Source organism: Corvus brachyrhynchos, unplaced genomic scaffold, assembly GCF_000691975.1.
Source record: "Corvus brachyrhynchos isolate BGI_N302 unplaced genomic scaffold, ASM69197v1 scaffold34, whole genome shotgun sequence".
NCBI lineage: Eukaryota > Metazoa > Chordata > Aves > Passeriformes > Corvidae > Corvus > Corvus brachyrhynchos.
In genome coordinates, this window is record NW_008238126.1 from 5420088 (window position 1) to 5438644 (window position 18557).

Consider the following 18557-nt stretch of genomic DNA (forward strand, 5'->3'; position numbering starts at 1 on the left):
ATGAATTAAAATTAAGGAGAATTTTGTAGGAATTGCAAAGACAATGTTGCACAAGTACCACAAGGCTGAGAGAAAAATGACAGCACAATTCTTAGCTCAGTTGCTACAGAGACTGCAAAACACAGATGTGGGGCTGTACAGCTCCACTGCACAAGGCTTTGCTTCAAGAAGAGAAAGAAGTTTGGAGACCAGGCTGGGTTTCCTGGCTCATTTCTCACTCCACCAGAGCTGTGGAAGTTCAGACCTTTGAGCAACAGCCTCTGAAGCTCTTAACAGACATCTAGAAAAGGCAGATACAATAATGGCTCTTACAGATCACAAAAGCATTAAAATGCATGTATGACATTTCTATTTTTTGCTGCATTTTTCAGGAGAATTCCATGTTATCTTTAAGTTGAGACACTAACCCATCTCAGCCCCACTGGCAGAGTTGACAGCAGCTTCCCATTAAGGCCATTCCCAAGGCAAAGCCATAACCCAAGAAGAGGGAAGAGCTGTGCTGTTTATTTGCACAAGATGTTCAGAAAATTGCTGTGGTAATTTGGAAGGTTTGAATCCGTGAAATCTCAGTAGTTTTACAGCCATCTCCTCTGCAAATCAAATACAAAACAAATTACCAAAGCCCTGCTAAATTAACAGGTGCCCTCAAAGAGACACACTTCCCATTTACAAATCCTGGGCACAAAGCTGCATCGCTCAAACTCAGCAGATATATTCCAGATTCCAGATCTGAGCCTTAGTTTCTGCTGGTTTCTGGTTTTTTTTCCCTTCCTCCCCAAAAAAGAAAATCCCAACATTTGGAAAAAGCATCAATCCATTTTATAGATGGGGAGACAGAGGCAGGAAAGTGTGAGGTCAGGTCTCAAGAGGTCTGTTTCTTGCTGTCAGTTGTTAGCATTATTTATTCTCCCTCCTGGATGCCCTAATGCAACTTGCAAAGGACATTTTAAAATATAACCATTCCAGATTTGGAGACTAATAAATCTAACCTAATGTTAATTTATAAATATACATATATACATATTTGAATATATATGCTATGGAAAAAACCCCAGCCACCCAATGTTCTCACACAGCTTTCCTGAAATGACTCATTCCCTCCTATTTATTTGCTGTCTTGCTGCCAAAACCTGTTCACCAATTGTCACCCTTCATTTCTGCTCTACTCATTTAGCAATCCAAAATGTTTATAACAAATGACAGGTGATGGCCTCATAACTTTTTTTTAAAAGCATTAGCTCCCATCCCTCTGTTTATACTGCACAAACCCCATATGATCCCCATTGCAAGAGAAGATGTAGCGGGATCTGCAGCTTTAATGAAGTCCAGCTGAGGGGCCCATGTGCCATCCCTGTTGCTAAGGGGACAGAGCAGCGTCACACACCTGTGACTCCCTGCATGCCACATGATACTGATCTCAAACAGAGAATTTCTGGAGAGGAAAAGAATCATAAAGGTTCCTAAATTCTTCAGTCCAGCAGATGGGCAGTGACACTGAGCTTCCAGAGCTCCCAAATGTCCCTTTCTTACTGCAGGTAGGGGCACCCCAGCAACAGCTGCATTTAGGATGGGGAAGCAACGTTAATTTTGGCTCTGACCCAGTGAACGCATCGGCTACACGAGCACTCAGTGCTGCAAGGCCTCTCGCGGTTGCTACCTCAACCATGCACTGCGAATGGCCGTGGGCTCACACACCACTGTGGCACTGGGGTGCAAGCAGAACCAGGCATTCTGTGCAGAGCAGCACTGGGGTAGCTAAAACGTTGGGCTTTGAATCTCCCTGTTCCCCAGTCCATAGGACTGAAGGCAGCAGAACCAGCTCACATGCTTGTTTCTCCCGGGTAGATAACCCACATTGTGCTGGACTGAGACTTTATGGGAAGAGACCCTCGTGTGCTAAATCTCCACTGCTCAGAACTGTCTCGTCGCTTCTGCCACATTTCCCCCTTTCTCCACTGGTTGTCAGCACCGTGCTGTGCTGCAGCGGTATCCAGCTGCGTCCTCTGCCCTGGGAGCTGCCTCTGGTGCCTGTGGAAGTGCTGCTGGCTGAGGCTGCTCTGCAGCTCAGGGAGGCTGGTGGAGCCGTGCTCCTTTCGGGCCTCATGGCTCGGCACTTTGAGCTCAGCTGGACACGGCTGGTGGCCATCAGACCAAGGAAAGAAGCTGGGGAACAGTGGGCCCCCTGCAGGAAGGTACATGGGCACAGTCCCACTCCTCTAACCCAGCAGAATGTCAAAATAAATGGGATCTGTGAAAGACTTAAAACATTTCAAGTTGAACAACAGGGATTGAAATTTAAGAGGCATTTCATCGGAAAACACCATCAGTGAGCTGCTCCCCTCTTTCTCCACTTGGCAATAGAAGGGAGCTCACCTTTCCCTCTCCTGAGCTGTCCAAACTCAGCCATCCTGTGAAGTTGCTGTTACTGCAGGGAATGCATCCCATGGGACAGCGATCAGTTCTGCTGGAGTCCGCTGTACCAGACACCAGTTCTTCAGCTGTGTTTGTAACATGGCCCTTGCCACTGTCTCCTGATTCAGAGGGGACACAGGTACAGGACTGCCCACAGGAGGTATCAGAATGAAAACAGGCACCAACCACCAAGGCTGCCCCAGCCAGAAGTGCCCATCTCCACCAGATGTGCTTCTGCATGGCTTTCTTGAAACAGCCAGGAACCAACTTTATCTCCTGACTCCACAGTCCCTGTGACCCTTCAGACCCTGGCAGGGGTACCTGCAGCCCAAGAACTCTGTCAGCAACTTCATCACCTTCTTGGAGATGAAGGAAAAGACAGCCTACCTAATCCACCCCTCCTTGGGTTGACAGCCTTATATCCAGCAGCCAAAGCTGCTCTCTTCCTGACAAAACATTTTGGCTCCCCCTATTCAGCTCTTGCCTCTCTTTAAAGAGTCCTTGGCTATTTGAAAGGCACGGCAGCTCCAGGGTAACCTGTGGCTTGTCCCCCTGCTCTCCTGCAGTGCAAACAGTGGTGTCCAGGATGCACTACATCCTCCTCTTATTAAAGAAGACAATAAATTTAAACCTGCTTCTCTCTCTCTGGAAGAGAGTCTGACCCCCAGCTCTTTGAAGAGCTCTCCCATACAGCTGTTCTGAGCTCACCAGCCTGGACTTGGTGTTGTCATGGGTATGAAAAGATGGTGCTGGCAAAAGTGGTAAATTTTCTTAGATACCTTGCAATAATACCTGGGTTTGCAGCTGGTTGATGCCTTCGTCCCCAGAGGGGGCCCAATGTCAGAGATGCTAAATATAAACAGCTATGTAAATATTTAATTTCAATCTTGTCATTATGAATATTCTAGCAAAACATTTTGCTCTTGTTTTCTTCTCTCTCCCTCCTCAGGTAAGTGACCAGCTTGAACAGTTTAGTGGCTAAAAATGGATGAAACATTCAAAATACCACACATACCAACAACAGCATGTTAAATGCATAAAGCCAGCTGAAAAGAAATCCATTATTTATTAGCTCTGTGCCTTTATCAAGCCAAGCTCAAAGTGCACTTCAAACTGGATTCTTCAGAGGTACTTCTCTTGACTGCCTTGTTCAGTATACTCCAATTTCAGAGGCAGAAAATGAATTTTTTTTTTTTCTGCTGATCATATATTCCCTTTAGCATAGCAGCTCCTAACCTCCAGGCTGTGACCCCACCATGCAGCCTGAGGGCTTTGAACGTTTTTCCCATTTTTCACTCCCTGTCTTTCTAGTGAAACAGATCTCTTCTGAGGCACGGTACCATCCAACAGCTCTTACACCTCCTCTCCGGATTCTCAAGGAAAAAGCACAAAAGGAGTATGGAATACACCTGACCCTGCTGGGCTGGGCACCCAGCCACGCCGTGTGGGACACAAGCGCTCCTTGTCTGGCACAGCTGCTGCTCAGACATCAAAGCCTTGCTTCAAACACGGCCCACAGCAGCCTCCTGGCCCTTCCAACCCCAGCCCAGAGAGCCCTGGGCCCTGCCCCTGCAGACACTCACGGCAGTCCTGCTCATCAGACTTGTCCTTGCAGTCCTCATCCCCGTCACACTTCCAGTTGAGGTGGATGCATTCGCCATTCCCGCACTGGAACTCATGGGCTGCGCATGTGTTGAGGGCCTTGGCGTCGTATCCACACTTCTCCATGGACTCGTCCGACTGATCCTCGCAGTCGGGCTGGTTGTCGCACACCCACAGCTCCGGGATGCACACGCTGTTGTTGCACTGGAACTCGTTGGGGTTGCAGGTCAGAGGGGAGCACTTCCTTTCATCGCTGCCATCCCCGCAGTCATTGTCACCGTCACACACGAAGATGATGGAGATGCACGACTTGTTACTGCACTGGAACTCATTGGGAGAACAGGCTTGGGAATAAAAACAAACAGGTGAGCTGGGAGGTCTCCAACCCAGCCCTCACCACTGCACCAGCTTTAGCACATTAGGGATGTCTGAGGAGAAAGGCACAAAGGCATTACTTTGGCTGTCCTACCCCAAAACATTTCTCCCAGTGATAACCATGTGGTAAGGAGCAGTGCTCCCCTCCCCAGATGGGCCTCAGGATGCATCCTCTAGGGACCATGGGCAACCCTGGAGAAGCAGGGGCAGCAGGGCTGTGGGAACTGCGGGTGGGAGAAGCGGGGGCAGTGCTGCCCTGGCATTGAGGAGCAGCCAGGTGAGCCCCGGGGCAGGAGCAGCAGCACAGAATGGGAATGGGCAGGAGGTTGCAGGGAGAGGCTGGGGCTGTGCTGGCAGCGCCGGGGCTCTGCTTGGCACCAAGCTGACATTACCAGCTTCCTGACTTTCATAAGCACAGAATCAGGTTTCAGGATTTCACAGTATGCCTGGTTTTGGACATATTAAGTGGGATGTGTAGGGTAAATATTTAGTGAGTCGAGCATCAATTTAGCTGCAATCTGCCAGTAAGGCCCTTTACAACACGCTGAATGCCTTCCCTGGAAATCACAACTCAACATTAACATACAAATGAGGTGCTTGTCAGATAAAAGCTGAGTAGAGCACTCTCCTCTGCAAGCCTAATGGACAGCTGAAGCAGAGATGCTTGCTCAAATTAAACTCTCAGGTATTCCAACAAAGTGCACTTCGAAGTCACTTTATTCTGTCAAGGTGTGGGGGAACCAAAACCCTGGAAGAAATTCTCCCTAAGTACTTTGAGGTAGTTACTTAAAAAAGAATTCTGCTTCCACAGTTTCAGTCCTCTACAGGGAAGTTATGGCTTTGATAAATTAAAAGTACAATAAATATATGCATATAAATTTACAATAAGACTTTTTTTTTTTTTTTTTACATTGCACTTGGGAATCTTTTTGTCTTCAGGAGCAGAAGTATTTACTGCCGTATCTGCAGAGCCCCTACACTAAACCACACAGTTTAGATGGTACCCATCACTGCAATGGCAATTGCACCTGGAAAGCAGCAGAAACCCTATAAAGGATCAGTCATATCCCAGCTTTCAGCCAGTGACAGGAACCCAGTAGGATTCTATTGCAATATTATGTCTGGTTTATACCTAGGAATAAAGCTGTATTTATCTAGCAGTTAAGAACATATCCACTTGCACAGATGTTTATTTACATTCTGGCTGGAAAACTTGCTGGGCTCTGTCTGATAAACTAAGCAGCCTCTCATTTTACATCAGAGCATGAATATATATATATATATACACACACATATATGTATATGCACCTCTCCCCTCCTGCCCTGTGCTCTGTCCCATTTAGTCCCAGGCTTTCCAGATATTACAGCATAGCAATCCACCTAAGCAGAAGAGAAAGAGGATTGCTTTCCCTGCTGCACAGCTACCATGCACTGGCCAGGACCCAGGCTCCCTCCAGCAGGGAGGAGCGTTAAAGAGAATCTCAGCTGCCCCACTTGACACCAATCATGAAATGCAACAGAGCGAGGTCAAAGGAGCTGCTCAGGCTCCTTCTGCACTTGGTAAAATATTTTAGATACTGAGATGCCCTCACCAGGCATCTGTCCCTTGGAGCAGCCACAATTTTTCCTCTCCAAACAGAAGGAACTGAGATCAGAGAACTAATATTAGGAGGTGAATTCTTCTCATAAGGACCTGAAATACAAACACAGTCTGGTGGAGAAGCATCTAAAAACCTTCTTCTTTTGCATGGCAGAATTAAGACCATTAAAATGCTCTGATTTTCACCCAAATTCTGATTTTTTCCTCCATTCAGCAGATTTTTCTACCCTTACCCCATAACTAGAAATAATCTATTGACCCTACTGATCAGTACACAGCTATATAACTTAACACTGTCTTCAGCAGGGCCATAATATGGAACTGCATATAGAACATTCCTCCATAAAGTGGCAATTTAAGGTAAGAGTTATAATCTTACCAATCTATTTTAAAATGGTAGGGGGAAAACAGCAATTTTTCTAAGGCTACGTACAGCTTCTGTAACAGATAAAAGGCTGAGAAGAAACTGGTTTTCTGGCATTATTTTGATGAATCTCAGATCAGAGAGAAAAATCTTGCATAGCCTTTTGATCCCTAATGTTTGGGCAAGATTGTAATGATTTGCACACTCCAAATGTGCATAAATTTCCTTTCCACCAACTGTAATGAGCCCCTCTTTCCCCCCTTGTTGTTTTCCTGGTCCCACCTCCACCCCTCCTCCTGTTTGTACGTATTTCCCTTCAGAAATCTGCTGTATTGGCAAATTAGAGACTGATAAACATAGGAGTGGGATACAGACAATGGAAGTTTGCACAAAGCTCCTCCTCTGCACCTACAAATCCCAGTACAGATATAAAGTTACTGATAATCACAGCCAGAAAGTAGAAGCAGTTCAACTTTTGTTACCTCTCATGAGGACTTTCTCAGTGAAGCCTGAGAATTGCTAGCTAGAAAAATTGCATGGTCATGATTATTTTATTTCTTTTTAAACATTAAGTTCAGTGTGATGTCAGCACTAGAGACTACAAGCTCTCTCTCCATGAAACAAGCACAGCAGTTTGGCTGTTGGTAACTCCCCTCTCCACCCCCACAGTCCTTAGGGGGGGATCAAGCAGTTCCTTCTGGGTCACACCTGCCTGCAGCAGAGAGCTCCATCCCTCCCTCCCGTGTGCCCTGCTGCCGCCGTGGGAAGGCAGATAACGTGCCAACACCTCTCACCCTTCCCTCATCCTGCCTGACAGCTGAAATCCTCAGGGCACGCCAGGGTAAGGCAGAGGCTGCAGCTCCCAGCGCTGGGGGGATGCTCTGGCACACACAGGCACGGGGAGCAGAGCTGTCCCCGGCTGCCTGGGCAGGAGCCGCTGCCGGGACCCTGCGGCACCGCCCGGCGCCGGAGCCAAGAACACAAGAAATAAAGCACTGCAATGATCTTACACAGCACCTGGAGAGATGGACATGGGGCAGCAAAGTCCCAGGGACCGTTTACTTCACATCCCCTTTCATAAATCTGTCAGGGTACCTCGCAGCCCCATCACTACAGTATTTCACTGCCCCCAGACCATTTCAGTAGAAAACGTGCCAATAGCAGTTAAATGATCACTGGGGTATTTTTTGACTTGAGCAATTTGTTTGCATTCTCCAAATTTGCTACCTGTCCTCTTGTAGGCTGATTCACTCAAGACCAAGGAATCAAATATTAATTTGCTTTCTTTAGCACAGAAGAAATTAATAAATGTTGTACTCTAAGGTGCAAAACCTACTTCAAACATGAGTGATCCCAATAGAAATCTTGGAAATGTTTGTCAAGAACTTTTCAATCAACAGTCTTCAATGCATAACTATAACAACAGTTTAGTGTAGAGCGCTGTAATGTGTAAAGGTTCTTCACAATTTTAGGGAGTAAAATACCACACATAAATGATAGTGTAGATGTGATTTTGCCTATAGACAAAATATACCAGAGTTATTCTGCATTAATTTCTACCCTTTGCTATGTGCCAATCTGTAAAGCACAACTGTCACAGTTTTTGCCTCACATCCTGCAGCTGCAGTCTTGTCACATCTCTTGAGGAGAGTGGAGCAGAAGCAGCCTTGGGATAGAGGAAGTTAAAAATAATAAAATAACAGAAGATCAGAGAGATCGCAGTTGTGGAGTTAGTGTTTCACTACTGGCTGGTTCTCTTTTGCCCAGAGCCAGGATTTAACCAGAGGCTTTAGTTAAAGTCTGGCACAGCAGGAACAATCTTAGCTCAGGCATGGCACCAAAAATTCAGATAATTCTGCCACATGCTTTTTAAGGGCTTTTAGAAAAAAGCAGAATGCTCTCAAGATGCAGAATTCTCTAACAATACCGGGCACTCATTAAAAACTGTCATTTCAAAAAATATATGTTTGTACATAACATTTCTACAATAGACAACTCTACCAAGCATGGATCCTCAAATCTGGGTAAAATTGAAAAAATTTAATAAATGGTATATCCATTATTCACAGGAGCTGGGAATTATGTACAAGGGACTGTAACTGCTGTCATTGCTAATCTCTAATTAAAGATTTTATAGCTTTTCAGTAAGAGTCAGGTATTTAATTCATCTCCTCCAAAAGAGCAATTTCCACTTGAAATTACATGAATGGCTTGAAGAAAGATAATTATTTGGTAAAATTTGTGGCAAAGTGGACAGCAGCAATTATCTACTGATGGTGAAGACAAGAAGATGAATTATTACACCGTATTTTTCTGATACTGTCCCCAAAGCAACTTAAAAAAAAACAAAGTGTCTCAAAATTTATGTTTGTTTAAATCTGATAATGGATATTCTAAAGCAGGCAAAGGATGATTTGTGCATACCAACATTTGCATCACGGAGGGAGAGATCTGCTGTTGATTCATGGCTGCTTCAACGCTGGCAGGAGAGGCTGGTGGACTTGAGGAACTCTCCCAAGCTCTCAGGTTTAGGATTTGAGCTCTGCAGGGCTGAGGGGTGGAAGTCCTGAGCTCCACCTGTGCAGGTTTTCTGCCCCAAGTGCAAGCCCAGCTCCCCCAGCCCACAGGAACCAATCTCTGAGCTGGGCCATGGATAAGGAGGTCACAGAGTGCAGACAGGGTAGATTATGTTGGAACTCCCAGCTACCAGCATTGTCAGCATGTTAGGTTTGCTTAATTAGTATTTATTTTCAGGCTTAATTCTGTCTAAATTATTTATTTTGCCTGCCATCAACTGCTTACCAAATACCTGAATATTTCATACAGATCTTCCATCAAATGCCAGTCTTTAAAGTGTGGATTTGTGCCTGGAAGGACAAGTTTCCCATGGAAAGCTGCCCTCCAGGAAGGACAGCAAAAGAGATGGAGGTAAATGAAGATGACCTTGAAGCTCATTGCTCTGAAAAAATGACAGGCCTCCCATGGAGGGAATAATGCAGTGGAATTGCAGCCTCACTCCCAACAGTGGTTGTTGCTATGGTGATTGATACCGAAAAGCCCATCTAGATGGAGCCTGCAGAAGGAATAGTAATTCCTGATATTGTTCAAATCACTAATGGAGCTAAGGAGCCATCTCACGCACTCCTGCAAATTAATATTTGCATGTGCCCGCTGCCTTTGTCACACACTGCCCTCAAACACAAATCAGTCATTTTCCCATTCTCTGCAGCAGTATTTGCATAGTATTAGTTAATTATAACCCAGCAACCAGATGCCAAAGTCCCTGCTGACAAATAATAGTTGATTCAAAAATGTATGTGCTGATTTACAATGTATTTCCTGAGATTCATATATTCATTCCAAGTGGTTTAATTATCTGAAAACAGAATTAATTATGACCCCCAATTTACAGAGAGAAGCAGTCCATGTACAAAGGTATGTACACTCTGCACTGTCTTTAATTTTACGTATGTGCAGTAAGGTTGCAACTCATACCTGCGGTCTCCTCAATTTTCCTTCAAGCCAGGAAAGGGTTAGGAAGTTTATCAGAGGTTCTTCTGGCTAAATGACTGTAAATGACCTCAAAATAAGAACAAGTGAATTCAGTGTAGAGGGTTAAAGGGTAAAATAAAGCATCTTGAAAGACAAAAATGGATGGTCAAAATACCAGAGGTAAATACTGTCCTGCTTTTGTGACAATCCAAGACACCCCATGGGGATCTCATGAGGATGAAGACATTATTATTACTCTTTTATATTCTAACTGGAATAGAATCAGCTGAATCAGATTGGAGATGTTTGGTACTAGCCAAAATTTAACTGGAAGAAAAAATAATGCTGTGATGTGTCTAGTGAGTATTTTTCCTGACTTTGAAAATTGGAGCCTGTACAGGACAAGCTCACTCCCATTCCCTTAGACATGACTTGCTTATTAAAATGGCAATTTTACAAATTATACCAGTTTAGCAAATCCCTCAGAAACATCTGATAATAGCCATTAAACTAACAGCTGCTCTCATCACACAAAATTCTGTATTTCTGAGGAATATATGAACGTTCAGCAAGCAGAACAGGGCATTACTGAGCTGGACTTCATCCTGGGACAGTGCACACAAATCCCACATTACTGCACACACTGAAACCTCTTGGATTTAGCAGGACTCTCTGTGGTTATCCATTTTCTGCACAGGATTTCTGTGCACAGCATTTTCTGCATGACCAGGATTTAATTTTGCCATTTCAGAGTTAAAATAAATCACAGACACTTTGCCAGGAAAAGCCAATCCATGGATGCCACCTTCCACCCATTGGGCAGATTCCCACTCTGTGCTCATCTGCTGTCACAGAGACACGACCTGCCTGTTTTCCCCCTTGTTTTCTGGTTCCTTATGTCCCACTCAGGAGAGAGGCATCATCAGAATCCTAAAAGCTACACTCCAATCACACTGGCAAATGACAGCACAATTGGGTTTATTTTTAGAAAACGTGGGAAAGGCAAGGAATCCCAGCCCATGGCTCTACAGCCATGTCACTGGCCTGCCACTTTCTCTTTACCCTTACCTGTTCCTAAGCACAGGTATGGTACCAGTTTAACCAGTTGGAAAGCTAAGCCATTTCCCCATAATCAATCAAGTCATTTATAAGTTACTGCCATAACTAAGCAGGGCATCCTGGAGGTTGCTAACTCACAGGTTTGAACTCACCTGAGCAGTGAGGGACAAAGCAGAGCTCACACTGCAAGCAGTGAGCTCAGTACCCCATAAAACTTCCACTTCCACTAATTTACTTCGCTTGATGGGAACTGTCTGTAAGAGGAGCTATTGCTTCTAATTGCAGTTTGCTTCACTATTAAACATTCACTGCATTTGGAACATGCACTGTTAACTCTTCTGGAGCACAGGCAAAACAAGGCAAGGCTGAGAGCTTTGCGTTCTCAACCCCCCAGTTTACCCAACCATGTCTCACATTTCTCTAGGAACAGTGATCCAAAGTGAGCTTGAATGTAGGCTCAGTAACAATTAAAAAGGTGCTTTTGAAATAAAATGGTTTGCAAGACAACTGATCTGAAGGGAGAAGTACCTCAAAAAAGAAGCATTGGGGATGCAATGAGGCAATTGGCAGAATTTGGTGTAGCCCCATTCAAGGTTATGAACATAAGCACATCCTATAATGACCAAGTCCATAAACACAAGACCCCTGTGGTGATTTTGGGAGGGGAAGAAACTGACAGACTGCTCAGGAAACAACCAGACCCTGACTGTTTTCAGTTATGTGATAATTAGGGGGCACAGCTATTACATGATATAGACAACGTACCTATGTACCCACAATTCCAGAAAAGAATGGCAAGTGTTTCTGAAAAAACAGTATTAGATTTTCTACTCAAATGGAAAATTTAATCACTGAGTGGCACTCACTGCAATTAAACCTGTAAGGGTCGTGTGCTGACTGTGCTCACATTAACAGCAATGAGATTTCCATGGCATTAGGATTTGCCTTGCAGTTTCTGTGACTTGGGAATAGAAAGAAACACTTCCCTGGATTTGGCCTGAGATGAAGATTCACATGTTCAACATGAGCAATTATTTTAAAGTTATTGGAACAAGAAGGGTAATGAAGTGGTGTTTATTGTGAGCTAAACCTTTCTCAATACATTTATCAAACAAATTTCTTTGCAAAGTAAAAGCGAAGTTAATCCAACCATTATATCATCCTCTGTAGGAAAAGAGTGTATTTCAGCCACTAAGATGACTTTCAGATGTTGTTTTATCTGTTAATATGACTCATAAACCAACTCTTTTTTTTTTTCCTCTTGCATCAAACATGACATGGTCCTCTCCTGCGTAGGACTGTGCTGAGTTCAGGCTACTGATTTTGATTTAGCCTTCAGATCATATGCTCAGGAAGCAGAACTGTTAATTAGTGTAACACATATGTACTGGTGGCCACTGCAGGATGCAACTCCTACCCACATATCTGCCATCATAGCATCATCACCGGCACTGCCAGATACAGAAGATTTCCCTGAATAAAACTAAACAGATTCTTGCTTTTTGGATGAATAGGCTCAAAATTATAGCTGCGTTCTTATGAAGAAAGCACTTCAGGGACATGAAATACAATTGTATTTGGCAATAAGAGATGTAATTCCTTGACTATTCCAACTCTAGGAGCTCTAACTGTTGAAAGACAGACTACCCAAAAGATAAACATAATTACACGCCAATTTTTGCTCCTCTGTCAGTATGATGTGAGATTGGAAAGAAGAATCAGAGCCAGTGTCTCCAGCTGAAGTGCAGAAAGCGTGGCAGGACAAAGCTCGTGTGGGTGTGACAGGTATCCTGCAGTCCAGCACTATTAAGCTTTAGTTTGAATTATCCACAAATCTTTGTATAAAAGCAGCTCTTTCACAGCCCTTTTCCAGAACCCTGTGAACAACGCCCCTTTGGGGTGTGAAGGATGTGTCTGTGTGAGGGGTGTGAGTGTGCTCGTGCTGTTCTTTGCATCTCCCCTTTTTCCCTCGCGCTCCTTCAGAGCTGCAGAAGTACCACTGCTGCATTGTCTTGTTTTCAGATTGTGTTTTCATCTACTCTGCTTTAGAGAATAAATTATTCATGAAACACTGATAAGAGAAGTGAGAAGAATCAGCACAGGGCCACCCCCAAAGCCCCACTCCATGCTGGAAGCTCCATCTGCAGATGTGCCAAATCTTCCTTCATAAAGCTAAGCTCAAGAGACAGCAGCAGGGAAAGCGAGGCCATTTTGCCCTCACCTTCTGCAGGTAGAGCCCTGGCACAGCTTGGGCCATGGCTTTAGGGTTTAATTCTGGATTGACACAATGACTGTCTTACCTCTAACTTAAGTTCACACGCTGTTTAATTATGTTTAATTACAACGAGCATCCAATATTAAACAAGCAAGTACCTTCACTTTTACTGTCAGCATACAGTTAAAAGTAACTCCCAATCTCTCTTTTTTCTTGCCATTTTGTTCTGAAGGAACTCAGGACAAATATGATTATGGGCTGAGATTTTTCCTAAATAACAATGGGGATTTTTCTGCAAATTACTACTGCTTTTGAAGGAGCTCTAATACTTTAAGCAGTGATAAAGTGGCAGCTGTACATGTTCAATTTCTGAGAGCCAGGGCATAATGCACAAGCATTAATCCCTCCAGCTGTCCAGTAATTAAACATCATGTAAAGCCCAGAGGATATCATTGCTGTGCTACCTTATCTTATTTATGAAGGACTTGCATTTGTTAAATCTAGCAATTCTTTTTCCCTTCTTGGAAATAATTGTAAATTCTTCCAGCATGGCAAGTGCAGTGAAGCTACAGCTACCCTCAGTAAAATGCCAGGAATTTCAGACCAGCCATGTTTCTTTTCATCACATACTAAAATAATAATGAATAATGATAGTGGATAAATATTTCCTTTACAGGCATGACCGTGATACTATGGGCTTTAACCCTCTTAAAATTGGTGGGTTTCTCAGGGAGAACACATGACAAAATCTGATCCTTTGGGTTTGATGTCCCTCTGAGCTGACTGAGGGACAGCACATCACTGTGCACTTGGCCTTTAATGAAGGCAGTGAACAGAACTAACTTTGACAAAAGCACACATTCATCAAACTGCAATGAAAGATAAAATCAGTGCTGCATTATCACCAAGTTAAAAGGTCTCAGTAGGATCAGTGGAGATCTGGAATGGACTGGATCAGTATGGTCAAATCCCAATAGGGAGCACTGGAAGTGTGACTCAGATGCAAAACACAGGTACCTTTTACTGCACAAAGAAGAAAACAGTGCTGAGACAACTGATGCTCTTTGTAGTTATAGGACAATGATAAAAGATGATAAAACACTTTTAACTGTCGACAGAAAGGTCACTTCATGTGTGTGTAGGTGCAGGAGCAGAGTGGGGGAAGGTGGCTTTAAATCAGGTTTGCAATTTCCCCCCTTCAGCTGGTTCAGCACCAGGTGGATCTGCTGGAGGGATGAACAGCTTTAGCCTGCTTTAAATTCTGCCTTCAGCCAGTGGTTCTCAGGTGACCTGAGGGCTGTTGAGCAGGCACTGGAAGGAGTTAACTCAAAGTTTTCTGCACTTGGACCTTCCAAGAAAAGGACCCATCATTTGGAGGGACTGCTGCTTTTTTATGGAGAATAACACATGAGCCTGGAGCTTTGCCAGGAGAAGTGGGAAGTTGCCACCTGAAGATCTTGTAAATGATCTATGTACACCATGGAAACGTGAAGGCTGTGAGCTGCCATGGCAGGGACACATGGTTACAGCTGAGCACACCTGTGCTTACTGTGGTTTCCCTTATGAATTTAAAAATCCTTTATCCAGTTTGTTCACTTTTAATCTGGCATATCATCATATAATAAGGCTCAAAATCTAGAACTAATTGGGAGATATGTGGTCAGCAATGAAAAGCCTGAAGACCAGGGTCCAAAAGAAGATACTCTGGGTAACAAGGCTATCACTGTCATGAGACTCCTGCAGGAATTCCTGGCTCTCTCCTCAGCCAACTGCACAAGGTCATGGTATGTCCATTGCCTGCAAAAGTTCCCATGGATCACTGTCTCTGTGCTGTAGTTTTGCAGAATAAACCATGGTATGGGTAAATAGCTTATTCTGCTATCAATATATTAATGAATACATCATTTCACTGCATCTGACTGTTGGGAAAGGGAAAAATTGTGCACTTCCACCTCCTCATCTGAAAGACACAATTTCCATGTTGAGTGTAAGCAGTGGTTCAGGTGAGAACCAGTGGCACAGACAGAAGAGATGGGGCCAGAGCCTTGAGCATCTCTTTTGAGTATCCCAGTGCCCTGTCAGAGGGAACATTAAAGGGGTTCAGTGCCATTTCAGCTGGTACAGGATCACAGCTCTTCTGTTCTAAAGCCATTCTCAAGTGCTCTCTGCATTCCTGAGCAGCTGACAAAACACTGTTACTGTCTCTCTGAGCAGAGATTTAACGACTTCTGCAGTAGTTAGCCAAGTCCAGACTGACCCCAAGTTGTGTTGCTTTAATTACAGCCTCTCATATTTAGTTTCTCTTTTAGTCTCAGTAAACACATTCCTAAGCTTGTCCAATCCATTGTGACAAAGTTTGGGTGCAATGGGAGCAGAAAACCTTCACCAGGGAAATAAGGAGGCTGCCAGCACCTCCAAGCCAGCAAATTCAAGACTGCTAACCCTGACCTATGACTACAACACACCTGGTATTGCAAAGAATCAAATTACTTCTGCTCCAAAAACTGAAAAATAAGATTTTTCTTTTTATATAGTTTTATTTTTTAAAGGCAGATATTTGCATTTTCAAAAATTGTTTGTGCACTGGAAGTCAGTAGTGTTCCTAAAGCCTGTCTGCTGGAAGTCAATTATTCAGGCAGATGGGCACTTAACTACCCACGTGCAAGGATTACTACCTGCAATTAATCCCTGGTACAACTACAGCCTGTGCAGACACAAATCTGCATCCCTAATCACTGGTGCTTTATCCACTGCAGGTGGAAGAATTTTCAATTTCCGTGGCTTCCTTGACAAGTTCTTCCACAGGGTGAAAATCACACCATTTTGTTTCCTTGTTCAGATTCTCTACTTTTGTCCCTGAGTCTCTGAACAGCTGCTTTCTCCCCCCAGCTGGCTGTGCCAATGTCTGCACTGGATACATTTCACATGGATTCAAAAAGCAATGATATCATTCTGAGAGGAAAAATCCAGCAATATATGGTCCTATATATAAGGTCCAGAGCAGTAGCTGGAAAGCAAACTGCTGGAGGAGGAAGCACCATAATACATGTACACTATTCCTACAGATTTGGATGATTCTATACCATAACCATTACTGTCCTCTCCTGCAGGAGATCCTCCCTTAACTTGGGCTGTGACCATTCTGACACAGGGACAGGTCCTTGCACAGCCTCAGCACAACCAAACTTTGCTCCTGGATACCAGCACAATCTTGTTACTGGTACAAATTACCAATGCAGAAATGCAGGCATAAATAAGGTTCATAAACTCTGTATTAAATCCTCTTGAAGAATTATAAATCTAAGAGCCAGTTATTCCTATCAAAAAATAAGAATATACACAGCTAAAATATTTTTGAAGTGTCACATGAGGTTGCAGTAATAGCTTTGTTAACATGGATTTAGAAAGAGCTTAGGGGTTTTTCTTCTGGATGCCCTCACTCACACCATCTTCAAGTCATCATCCATTTGTTTATTGCACATGCAGGCTCACACCACAGAAATTATTCTGAGCACAAATAAATCCCCTTCCAAACATCTATCCAGCAAGATGTGTTATTTATAGACAAGTTGGTCAGCTCTGTGAGAAGTGATGCTCTGCTCCAAGGGGCTGTGGCTGACAGGCAGTGCTGAAGCTTCGCAATGAGAATAAAAACATGAGTGCAGAGATAAAATTAACAAAACAAAGAGAAGAAGGGGTCTGAAGTGGTCAGGATACTGTGTGCTGCTGAGATAAGAGGAAACAGAGAAAGGAGGATCCTAAACAGAGAAGAAATGGGAATGTTAACAGAGTATCAGTGGATAGGTTTAGTGAGGTTTATCAGATTTGGATAAGAGAGAGGATAGCTATCAATCCCCCACAAGCTCCCAGCTGAAACAGCTCACACAATTGTTCTCATCCATGAGGAAAAGACCTTCATTTGACAGGCAACCTCCCTGAAAGTGCTCCCACTACAGCCATTCAGCAGTGCCTCCTGTTTCCCTCTCAAAGTGAGTTTTGACCTCTGAAAGATGCTGAGTTGAGATCTTAGGACTGAAAGTTTTTGATGTTTGCACCCACCCAGGATGCTCCGAGTTTGCCTGTCAGTGCCTTTTCCCGTGGTCCTTGTGCCAGGGAATGGCCCATCCCACATCCAGACTCAGCAGAGATTTCCAGTGTGGGGGGAAAGCAGTCATTAGGAACTGGTTGAAAGCTACTAATTCATTTCTCACAAGTTACCCAACAACCATCAGAATGGTAATTTGTCCTTGGATTAAATCTCCATTTTTAAGAACCTGCACATGCACTAAAACTGGAAGATCAGTAAGAGTAGAGATGCTGAAACCTCCAGAAGAGAAACACTCAGCTATTTCCAAACTCATTAATAGCATCATTATGCTGAAATTATGTGGCATTCAGAACATATTTACACTCATTTTGGGGGTTAGTAAAAAAAAATTCGGAGCAATTTCAAGTAGATTTTTATTGTAACTAAAAGACTCTGTGAGACCACTCCCACTGGTGTGAGCAGCAGCAGCAGCATTAAATCAAGGGAGGCAGCCACCAGTGTAAAAATTGTTCTAATTTCACTCACTCATATCAGGAAAACAGCAATTACAATTATCTCCTGAATTTGTCTCTGATTCAAGCCTCTCATTCCAAAAAAAAAAAAAAGCTGAAGAGAAAAGACTTAAGAGTTTCACACAGAAAATAAATAAAAGGAAAAAGAAAAAAAGGACTAAGAAAAAATACTTTTAAAAAGAGAGCTAAATAGTGGAACAAGTTGCTCACAAAGTAAAAGCTTTGATAATGTTTTGTTTGATAAAGCTGACTGCAAAGAAATAAACTTATCCAAAGCATTCTACTCAGAACCACAAAATGTTCATGTAAAACGTATTTTGCCATACAACTTCAAAGAAAATATACAATGTGGATTATGAACTGGGTAGGTATTAGAGCCCAAAATCCAATTTTCAAATGAAGAAACTTCAATTTGTACTTGAATGTAATCATTCAACCCTTTCACCAGTAATTTGGAAGTAAAAATAACATTGCTGATATCACATCCAACACTAGAAATATTCAGGGTTGAGTGAATACATAGAACTCAGAGAGCTTCTTAACAGCCTGGGATCATTTGTACACAAAGAACTTAATAAGAACAGTATTAGATATTAGAAAGGTGGTTTTACTTCTGCACAGACTGGCAAGACTGACATTCCCTAAATTCTGGTGGTCTGTATAAAAACAAAGTTGGAAAACCAACTGGAATACTAAAGGGAGTCACAAGAATGAGTCAAGCATTCATTCAAAAGAAAATATTTGACAACAAGAAGCATAAAGAGCTAAGATGTTTGGTCTATCAAAAAGGCAGCCTGAGAAATGGCTTGATCACACAGTGTAGGAGTTTTCACAGACTGAAAACACTGTTAAAGAGCTCTTTCATTCAGCACAGAAAG

At 43.3% G+C, this 18557-nt stretch overlaps 1 protein-coding gene across 2 annotated transcripts in view; it reads right to left on the reverse strand.

The window, feature by feature from the left end:
- Positions 1-18557, reverse strand: part of LRP8 (LDL receptor related protein 8) — a 165945-nt gene that overhangs the window by 20023 nt on the left and 127365 nt on the right. For both annotated transcript variants that reach the window (XM_017733478.1, XM_017733477.1), the window contains exon 4: positions 3996-4358. In XM_017733478.1, the coding sequence (XP_017588967.1) occupies positions 3996-4358 (363 nt within the window). The remainder of the gene's footprint in view (positions 1-3995; positions 4359-18557) is intronic.